Source organism: Austrofundulus limnaeus, unplaced genomic scaffold (genome assembly GCF_001266775.1).
Source record: "Austrofundulus limnaeus strain Quisiro unplaced genomic scaffold, Austrofundulus_limnaeus-1.0 Scaffold97, whole genome shotgun sequence".
NCBI lineage: Eukaryota > Metazoa > Chordata > Actinopteri > Cyprinodontiformes > Rivulidae > Austrofundulus > Austrofundulus limnaeus.
This window is the reverse complement of record NW_013952499.1, coordinates 797,141-807,224: the sequence shown is the minus strand read 5'-3', so window position 1 is coordinate 807,224 and position 10,084 is coordinate 797,141. Positions and strand designations below refer to the sequence as shown.

General features: G+C 37.0%; 3 protein-coding genes and 1 long non-coding RNA gene across 5 annotated transcripts in view; 2 read left to right on the top strand and 2 right to left on the bottom strand.

Annotated features, from left to right (window-relative positions):
* The window catches only part of ltb4r2b (leukotriene B4 receptor 2b), a 6,693-nt gene extending 5,314 nt beyond the window's left edge, over nt 1-1,379 (top strand). The window contains exon 5 of the mRNA XM_014013027.1: nt 704-1,379. Coding sequence (XP_013868481.1) covers nt 704-959 — 256 coding nt within the window. The 3' untranslated portion in view covers nt 960-1,379. The remainder of the gene's footprint in view (nt 1-703) is intronic.
* A 584-nt stretch (nt 1,380-1,963) lies between these two features.
* LOC106520788 (uncharacterized) lies at nt 1,964-3,352 on the bottom strand. Of its 2 annotated transcripts, XR_001310583.1 has the most exons (3): nt 3,245-3,352; nt 2,670-2,698; nt 1,964-2,060 (listed from the first exon to the last, which is right to left on the bottom strand). It is a non-coding gene; the product is annotated as an uncharacterized LOC106520788 (long non-coding RNA). The 2 variants fall into 2 exon arrangements; XR_001310582.1 differs by lacking the exon at nt 3,245-3,352 and having other exon boundaries at nt 2,670-3,232.
* Nucleotides 3,353-3,540: 188 nt separating this feature from the next.
* Nucleotides 3,541-5,610, top strand: sdr39u1 (short chain dehydrogenase/reductase family 39U, member 1). The gene is made up of 6 exons (XM_014013035.1): nt 3,541-3,646; nt 4,120-4,226; nt 4,349-4,431; nt 4,518-4,639; nt 4,725-4,877; nt 4,974-5,610. The coding sequence occupies exons 1-6, from the start codon at nt 3,631-3,633 to the stop codon at nt 5,399-5,401; spliced, it is 909 nt and encodes a 302-aa protein (XP_013868489.1). The 5' UTR covers nt 3,541-3,630; the 3' UTR covers nt 5,402-5,610.
* An 897-nt stretch (nt 5,611-6,507) lies between these two features.
* mettl17 (methyltransferase like 17) overlaps nt 6,508-10,084 on the bottom strand; it is a 9,524-nt gene continuing 5,947 nt past the window's right edge. Inside the window, exons 6-14 of the mRNA XM_014013017.1 lie at nt 9,716-9,789; nt 9,540-9,634; nt 9,385-9,455; nt 9,191-9,298; nt 9,027-9,095; nt 8,438-8,488; nt 8,259-8,351; nt 6,837-7,033; nt 6,508-6,730 (exon numbers count right to left, since the gene is read on the bottom strand). Of these exons, the coding sequence (XP_013868471.1) occupies nt 6,589-6,730; nt 6,837-7,033; nt 8,259-8,351; nt 8,438-8,488; nt 9,027-9,095; nt 9,191-9,298; nt 9,385-9,455; nt 9,540-9,634; nt 9,716-9,789 (900 nt within the window). The 3' untranslated portion in view covers nt 6,508-6,588. The remainder of the gene's footprint in view (nt 6,731-6,836; nt 7,034-8,258; nt 8,352-8,437; nt 8,489-9,026; nt 9,096-9,190; nt 9,299-9,384; nt 9,456-9,539; nt 9,635-9,715; nt 9,790-10,084) is intronic.

Here is a 10,084-nt window from a genome sequence, read left to right as displayed (position 1 = left end):
CGATATTGTTTATGTAGCCAAATTGTTTTACTTAAAATTTTGCAGACATCTTCCATCACTCCCAGAGAACCGTGGTTCTATTTCCTGTAGCAAGTGAAGTKGGGTGGGTGACAGCCGGTAACAAAAATTCATAAAGACCAATGAGTCAAGTTTGGATTTGAATCAGTAATACCTTTTAAATTCAATGAAAGCAAAGATGCTGACAAATAAATTGGACAATAATCTGGCTATTTAGTGATATTTCCACAGTTGTGGTCTTGAAGTAAAATTCTGAGTCCTCAATGTCTGAGAACAAATGCTGTCGAGTCCAAGACAAGACCATCAAAAAGTGGTTTTGAGACTGGTCTCAAGTACTACAWCACGACCAAACGGTACTTCAAGAGTTTACTCCAGTTTTCCAGATGCAATTCTCAAATGCAGGTCGGCAGTCAGTTGGCCTATGAACAAAATATTCTGCTGAATCAAAGGTTGGATTATAACCTGTGTATTTATAGAAAAATGGTCAGTAAACTAAACATTTGACATAAATTCAGTCATTYCCTTAGAGCACATCAAGTGCATTTTGTCTTTTGTACTTTGCAATTAGTACCTTTAATTTCTTGCAGGTGGCTGAACTTACTTACTAGAAATCTGTCAGTTTATGCTAAGTAGGGGTAATATTTTCTTRTAAGTTGATATGAGGTTTAAACTTGTATTTCTGCAGACTGGAACAYATCCATCAGTCGTGCCGAGCCGTGACCTCGACTATAGCCTTCATCAGCAGCTGTGCCAACCCCATCCTCTACACCTTCGCTGGGAAGTCCTACATCAAGCGCAACGGCTTRGCCTTCATGGCTAAACTGTTCGAAGGCACGTCGCAGGACCAACCCAAAACCAAAAAGGGTCAGCTGTTCAAGAAAAACAGCGTCATAAACACGTCTGAGTCTTCTGCACCCATCAGGAATATTGCTTTAACTTAAAAGATGCAAATGAACTCTGAAATGTTGTGACRTGTAGTAGAAAATTTAGTTTAGAAGAACTATTATGAATTAGAGGAAAACATAAAGCAAATATTTTGGATTATACTGTATTTCCAAGTTTTTTCTCAAGGAAACAAAACAGGAATGAATTTCCTGTTGTATTGTGGTTTAATCAAAACCGAACTATTTTATTGGAATATTTATAACCCAGAGCTTGACTGTTATTTGTAACAAAATAAGAATTTATTGACATTTACAATGTTTGTGAGAATTTTTTTTTTTTTACCAATGGCTTATTTTAAGACTAAAACTCTATTGGGACCAATTAATTCGCACTGTATTGAAAAACATTTTTGATCAACCCCAATGTATATTAATGTGCCCAATTTAAAAATAATAAATTTTGCATTTTATACATTTTTTTTTATTTATGGTGACCATGTTTTCATTTTTCACATCTTCAATATTCATGTTAGGAGTCACAATCATTAATTCAAACTTTTATTCACCTCAGTGGTCAGCGTGCATCAGGGCATTAAATCTTAATCTGGGGAAATAAAGGAAAATATTTAACTTTTTCTGCCACACATTAATTCTAGCAGTTTTATTGTACCTTTGGGACTTTTAGTAATATTTGACAAAGAACGTAGGTATTTTAAATAAATGTTTCAGAAAAAAAATTGGCCACTTCAAAGAGATTTTTGTTTAGGATTTTTATATGCCAGGTCTTGCTTCACTACAATGACAGCTTTTCATATATATTTAAATTTTCTTTTACATTGTTATATTTCTGACTTCACTTTCTTATTTTTTGTTTCATTCATTCATTAAAAACAACAAAGTCCATTACAAAAACAAAAGTAAATTAATTGAATAAAAAAGGTGTAGAAAGAAAAGAAAAACCATACACCTGCACCTTATTAAAAAATTAAATTAAATGTAAAGATTTAGTGTTAAAACTAATGTATTAGTTGCAYGAAAGGAAGGAAAACAAAAACACTGAATATCCTGTCACCACACTTTAATTTTTTTCTACAATTTTAACATCCCCACAATTGGTCTGTTCAAAACTGAAGGTGAGCCAGTGGTGAGGAGTTCCCCCTGTGAATGAGAGAAAAAAAAAAAACATGACATTTTATTGAACTTCAGAGTCAGACATTGTAACCATGATACAAATTAAACTCATGAAGGATGTAGAGAAAACAAATCTATAATTTAAGTTTCAGGCAAATTATCAAATATCTACTAAAATTGACACCTTATAAATAATAGGGTTGGGCAACATTGGCAAAAAAATTAATCACAATTAACTGTTGTATTTAGCCGATAACAATTAATTTGACGATTAATCCCCTGGAGTCCCTGGACACCCTTATGTCCTAGTCACACGACTAATTTAGTGGGAACGATTTGCTCATCATAAAAATCTGTTCTTAACTGTATCAAAATTACAGACTTCAGGCTATACATCTAATTGTAATTTGTGTTGATAGATAAATTACAGTACTTTATTTTAATGTTTGTCATATTTGAAGCAGAGAGGAGCAGGAAGCGAGCAGACTCTGCCTGGTGGCATTAATCGTATTAATCGTCAAGTGCGAAAAAGTAATCGATTAATGTTTTTCTGACGATTTAATTGCACATGATACGATTATGCCCAACCCTAATAAATAAATGTACATTTTTTGAACAAATCTTTCAAGCTCTTACCTTATTAATAGACATCCACAGATTTAATCCTAAAAAAATAAATAAATAAAAACATTGTTAAAATTCATTCCCTCGACTGTAAACAACTTAAAACAATAAAACAAGTCAAACCCATCAGTGCAGTGAAAAAATAATCATCAGCTTCAGGTGAAACACGGACTCACATGCAAMTCATCATTAAGGTTTGACTGAAAACCATTTAACAAACTTAATCTGTTTGTTCTTCAGCTGTAAAGCTCAAGTTCCTGCAGCAGCACACATGTAAAAATAAACAGTCCCTAAAGTAGTTTGACAATTTTAGCTTTTAGATAAATTGTGCCTAAATTAATATTACTGTGTAAATATTAATCATGACTTAGTGTTTTGGTTCAATTGGAAAATTAACCAAATGAATAAAAATTAATTACATCAGTTCTGTCGAAACCACGAGGTTGATTTGATTTTAAATAATCTTCTAAAACCTAAAACAAATCAACCTCATCAGACATCTGTTCCGAAATACATCAGCTAAAAATAATAACAATAATAATTAACACTTTACGAGGATTAAATATAGTTCATTTATGCCTCCTTACCGCAACATGTGCAGCCAAAAGAGCGACTTCCGCGGCTGAGCGCCAATTTATTACCTTATCAAACCACGTGGTTTGTTTTGTTACGTCATAAACAAGCGACTTCCCGGTTAACAATACCATAAATGTATTTTCTGCATTTCTTATTGAAATTAAGTGGTGCCAAGCAAGAAATTTATTATTTTCAACAAAAAATGAATACAAACTACGTACAACATTATTGCTAGCTACTTATTTTTTTTAGTTTAAGTCACATTTGTTTACGGAAAAGTATTAAACCGGTAGGTGGCAGGCTTGTCTGGAGCATACGCCCTTTAGTCCAAACGGTTTAAGTGGGAGTGACACTACAGGGATTATTTTTAAWATCAGCGCTGAATGGTACTGTGACCATGAGAGTGTTAATAGGTATGTTTGTTTTTCGTGACATCTTTGTGCTTGTTTATTAAAGTAACTTAAAAAAGGTCAAAACGATAATGCTAACACAACTAGCTTAAAAGACAACCGCGTATCAAATGATTTAGAAAAAAAATTAAACGTGCATCTGATGTTCGTCGTTTAAAACTGTGCGTTAGTGTTGAAAACATATCATGAACACTATTTAGTGTGCAATATTTACCGAAATTCAAGCGAAGTTAACTCTATGCAGTGTTTTGTAAGCATGTGTACTACGCATGCGCACTTTGCATTTGATGGGGTAAAAATAAAMAAAAGAACAACATTTCTTTACAGTCTTGTATCATTCTCAACAAAGGTTAAACAATAAAAAAAATTGATTAATATTAATAAAAATAAGCTCAAATACAGTAACCCCCTGGTATGGTGTTCTTCTTTTGTTGCTTCTTCTGTATGTTTTTAAGTTTTATCCATCTTCCACTCAGGTGGGGGGTCKGGTTTTGTTGGCCAGGAGCTGATGGGTCTCCTCAGAGTCAAAGGTCATGAGGTCACGGTAATATCTCGCCAACCTGGTCCAGGAAGAATAACATGGGTATGGTCTGAGGTTCATCGCARCATCTAAATCTGCAACTAAACATTTATGTTTCTTCTCTACAGATTAACTGATATTTACAAGCCGTTTTGTTTTTCTTGCTTGTCCTTGTGCGTCTGCAGGGTGAATTAGAGTCCCGAGGCCTCCCGCCGTGTGACGGTGTTGTCAACTTGGCTGGAGAGAATCTCATGAACCCGCTTCGATGGTGAGTGAGTGAAATCAAGGTTCGTATCGGTGGCCTGTTTGAAATCTTGATTCTTTTTTTTTCTTGATTTTTGTTCCTCGTTTAAGGTGGAATGAAAGCTATAAAAAAGATTTGTTCTCCAGCCGCATTAACACAACAAAAGCTCTGTCTCGAGCCATTGCAGCATCCTCCAGTCCTCCTCACTCCTGGGTCCTGGTGTCAGGCGTAGGTAATTCTGAGCTCATCGGCGAGGACTAAATGTGAGGCGGACATAATCTGGTCGTCAATTTTTTTGTTTTCTTTCTGATCCTCAGCCTGCTACAAACCCAGCCTGACAGCGGAGTACACGGAGGACAGCGAGTGGACGCCGTACGACCTCCTCTCGCGACTCGTCAAAGAGTGGGAGGCTGCGGCGCGTCTTCCTGAGAAAGTGTCTGAAACCACCAAGCAGGTCGTCATCCGGTCTGGTACACCCAAAACTGCACGACTGTTTAAAAAGTCTTAAAGAGGTTAAAATTATACACTTAATCTTAGTCTCCTTTATTCCTGTTTCTGAACACGAGGGGTGGTGTTGGGTCGTGACGGCGGGGCCATGAAGCAGATGCTGCTGCCCTTCTGGCTCGGTCTTGGTGGGACGCTGGGCTCCGGGAGTCAGCCGTTCCCGTGGATCCATGTCTCGGACTTGGCAGGAATCATCGCTCGCTCTCTGGACCCGCCTCCTGACGCTCCCGGTCCGTCTCCGCAGGTGTACAACGGAGTGGCGCCCGCGCTCAACACCAACTACGAGTTCACCAAGGAGCTGGGTCAGGTCCTGAGGCGGCCCACCGTCCTCCCAGTTCCCGGCTTCGTTCTGAATGCCCTGTTGGGTTCTGAAAGGGCTATGGTCCTCACTCAAGGCCAGAAAGTCATACCGAAGCAGACTTTAGAGTCTGGATATCAGTACCAGTACACAGACTTAACCTCAGCCCTCAAACAGATTGTAGAAAGTTGAACTTAAAAATTTTCTGTTCTTTTTTTAGTGTGAAATAAAACTATAAAAAAAAAACTGGAAATCAGCAGCAATTTAAAAAAAATCCCTTCATATTTTCCATAAATACGTGAATGAAACTCTTTTCCTCCTTTCTGTAAGTGATTTTTTTGACTGAGCAGGACTTTGTACAAACTAAAAATAAAATAAACTGTTGGACCGTTTAAAGGAAACCTGTGTGTTGCAGGATCTGTAAAATAAAAACAATGTTTTCTGCAAAAATGCTGCATAACCGCTAAAGGTCTTTAGCGGAAGTAAAGCTGAGTTGTTAAAACTAGAAAATAAATTAAAAGTAGGAAAATGCTAAAAGCTTTTGGTGGAAAAAACAAAGTATTAAATGTCTAGTGAAAAGTTACACGTTTCAAATGGTTAGCTAAAAGCTACATAGTAACAGGTAAGTTAAAAATATCAAAAAGCTGTGGAAAACAGTATCAAGCCAAGAGCAGCAATAGCCTAGCTAAAAGCCTTAAGTACCAATAGGACAGCTGAAGTAGCAACTAAGCTATTAAAGAGCTAAAAAAAAGCTAAAAGTTAAAACAGCTAGCTAAATGTTGAGTAGGAAATGGTTAGCTAAAAGCAGCAAAAGGCTAGTTAGGAGCAACAAACCATCTACAAGCTGAAAATTACAAAAGGCCAACTAAAAGCCAAAAGTAGCAAAATGAGAGATGAAGCAAAATACTGTTTTAAAAAGAGCTAGCAGAAAAGCTAAACGTTAAACAGGTAGCTAAAAGTTGAGTAGGAAAAGATTAGCTGAAAGCTAAAAGTAGCAGAACTGTAGCAAAATGTAAAAAAGGATGTTGCAGATTTCAAAGAGAAGGATGTTTTAAGATAAGATAAAACTTTATTGATCCCACCGTGGGGAAATTTGCACATTACTGCAGCAATACAGGAGAGTTTTGAAGGAATTGAAGAAATTTCATTGTTTATGATAAAACTGAAAAGTTAAAAAACGTTGATTGAGTTATAAAAACTTAAAAACTCATGGCATTCATCTCCTGAATGTTTAACACAAATGCAGAAGTAGTTAGATTACAAGAAATATTCAGGAAAAATAAAAATCAGGAAAACCATTTGGTTATACAAACAGATCAAAGATTTATTGAAGGTAACAATTATACAAAGAAACAAGTTGTTTGATTTTAGGTGAATCTTCACTCTGATTCTTCTTCGACTTCGTCTTCTTCGACTTCGTCTTCTTTGACTTCGTCTTCTTCGACTTCGTCTTCTTCGACTTTCTGGACCACCGGCAGGCGGTCTCCCCAGTTGCTTTTCCGAGCGCAGCGATACACGTCTCTGAGGAAACGGTTAAAAAGAAAAATATTTTAGTTTATCTTTGTTCAGTGACAAACTCTGGATTATAAAGTGTAAAAACTCTCCGACTCCTGCAGGAAGTTTCTACCTGCCGTGTTTTCGTGGCGTCACCACCAGGTGCTGCTGGCTGCCGTCGGAGCAGCACATGTTGCAATGGACGTGTCGCGTTCTGCACAACACCGGTCCGATCAGCCGAGCCCAGTCCACACCCTCTGGTTCTGTCTCCACCCGCTTGCTTCGGCTCAGAATCAGGTAGCTGAACTTCTCCGTCTGACAGTCCCCGTGCTTCAAAAAAATAATAATAATAATAATCAGGATTTCATTTAATCGAGCTCTTTGGGACAAATGTTTAGTTTAATTCATTTAAAAACTGATCCGTTATTCAAAGAAAACAAACATCAGATAAAAGTTTAACAAACCACTTCAAAATAAAACCATAAAGTGTGAACGCTGAGAGCTGAACGACCACTGGAGAAGCTGAAACTGAGTTGTTAAAGGAAAAGGCTAGGTTAAAGCTAAATGTAACAAATTGGTCACTAAAAGTGAAAAGTAGCAAAAGGCTAGCTAATATCTAAATGTAGCAAAAGGCTAGCTAAAAGTAGCAAAATTGTAGCTAATATCAAAGCTAGATAATAAGAAAGCAATGGGTTAGTTAAAATTTAAAATTAGCAAAAGGCTAGAGAAAAGCAGCAATAAGTTAGCTAAAAATTACACAGAGCAAAAAGCTAGATAAAGATGACAAAAGGCTAGTTAAAAGCTAAAAATAGCAAAAGACTGGCATCAAAATGATGACAAGAAGCTAAATTTAAAAGAAGTCAATCTAAAATTAGCAAAATGCTAGGTAAAGGCTAACTTAAAGCTATATGTAACAAAATGGTTGTTTAAAGCGAAAGTAGCAAAAGCCAGAAAAAGGTTAGCTAAAATTCAAAAACAGCTTGCTAAACGCAGCAGCAAAGCAAATCACTAAAAGCAGCAAAAGTTTAGCTAAAATGGTTAAAATGAAAACCGGCTAAAAGAATCAAAAGGCTAACAAGAAACTAAATGTAACAAAAGTCAAGCTAAAAGCTAAATGTAACAAGACCATTTAAAAGCTAAAAGAGGCAAAAGACTGGCTAAAAATAGCAAAAAGCTAACAAGAAGCTAAAAATACCAAAAGTCAAGCTAAAAGCTAACTGTAACAAAAGGCTATGTAAAATCTTAATAGTAACACATAAGCATGCTGAACGCTAAAATTTGCAAAAAAAAAAAAACCCTGGCTAAAAATAGAAAACTGCTATCAAAAAGTAGCTGAATGTAGCGAAAAGCTAAAAATAGCGTAAGTAGACAAAGATGGGAGTTTTTTAACCTGAATGTAATTTTTTTGGTTAAAATATTAGTGTCAAAGTTTCAAACCCTTAAAATCKGATCTCCTGTCTGTGCTGAACGTTTTCATACACGAACGGCTGAATCAGCATAACGCGAGCAGAAGTAGCTGAGAATAAAGACCAGCGGTGCTGGAGCTGGTTCTCACCCCCGACAGAGGAAGAGGATGGTAGCGCTGCAGGAAGTTGCAGGGAGTGACGCGCTGCCGGGTCAGTTTGGGACACGTCACTTCATGAGGACACTAAAAAATAATAATAATAAATTAAAAATCGCAGGATGTCAGGCTGCTGATGGAGGCTCGTTTTAAAGTGGTTTTGTTGAACCTACCGGAGCGAACACGGACGCTGGTCTGGGGTCGTGAACAACCTTTTCTTGTTTCTGTAGGAATTTATTTAAAGACTGTGTTAAAGTGCCTGTGACGTCAAATTTTTGTATTACATATGAATGCATTTTTGAAAAGATGACACAGATAAAATATTACAAAAAAAATTTCATGCTGCTGAGATGAACAGTTGTTGAGATATTTGCCTGTGAAGTAACAGGAAGTGATGTCAAAGGGGAACAGAGTGATGGTACAACAGCCAACAACACAGACTGTAGAGAAGAATCTGATGCTTCTTAAARTTATTTTTGAGTCACTATGAAAGAGAGTCAGAGTTCAAATAGTTTTGTTTCATTAAACAAAGACCAGAGAGTTTTCCTTGTTAAAGAGTTCCCCTTTGATGTCACTTCCTGTTTCACTTTGGCTGAGTCTAGTTCTAAAGAAAATATGCCAGTTAAGGGGCAAAATGGGTAAAATCGTGAGTATTATTCCAACTTTCTTAAACATAAAGATGTTTTCTTTGACTTTTTGTATTTGAAGMATWTGCATGTCACAGGTAATTTAAGCAATAATTAAACTGCTAAAGCTGAATACCGTCAGTAAAGTGTTTCTGGCAGCCATAAGCATCTGATGGCCCTCTTTGGTTCCATTTTCTACTAAAACCTAAAACATAAAATAAACAAAAACACCTTAAACTGTTGCCACAGGTGAACAGGATGTGTTTTTCTAAAAGGCCACAGAGTTCAGATTTAACTGACCAGATAGGAGTTGGTCTTTCTCCACAGAGTCATCACGGCTTCTTCTCGATCTTGAGCGCTGGGCAGCTCCGACAGGGTGAACGCCGCCGTCACCAAATCAAACTTGACCTGAAGAGGAACGTGCGACACGAAAACTCTGCAACACGTCCGTGCTGTATTTAAAGTTAAATTAAAGAAACAAGTGGGGGTCTTACCTTAGGAGAGACAGGAAGAAACTGTCTGAAATAAACTTGTTTGATGTGAGGTTCAGCATTTTCGTTGTCACCTGTACGAAGAAAAAACAACTTCTTAAGTTTCTTCATGAAAAGATTTTTATTTTTATTGATAGCGTTTCAAATTAATCGATCACCTTTGAGAAGTCGTTCCGCCAAAAYGTTCATCGGCCCAGAGCTGTCCACGCAAATGAACTCCTTTAACGAGTCGCCCCAGTACGAGTGTGCTGCCCTGCGGGAGGAAAATCAAATCCGCTCTGATCGTTCTGACGTGTTTTAGACAAAACAGCCGAGTCTTAATTTGAACACCAACCAGGCGACCGTTCCCAATCCTGAACCAAAATCCAGAAGGAACTGAGGAGAGAAGGAGGGGTCCCTCTTCTTTATCTGAACCATCAACACAAAACAGGAGCAGGTTATTTGTGCGGCACAGAACAAAAGAGGCAGTATTCGCAGCATGTTTCTTCATTGATTTGATTTGATTTTGATTTTATTTATTTGTTTAACAGGAAAAGATTATTAAAAATCAAGCATGACTCAGCATAATTGCTGTTTTACAGCAGGTTCCTGTTCTGCAGCACATAAAACACTCAGAATTACAGCATCACATTTAGGGCTGCCACAAACGATTATTTTATTAATCGATTAATCACAGATTATTTATTCGATTAGTCGACTAATC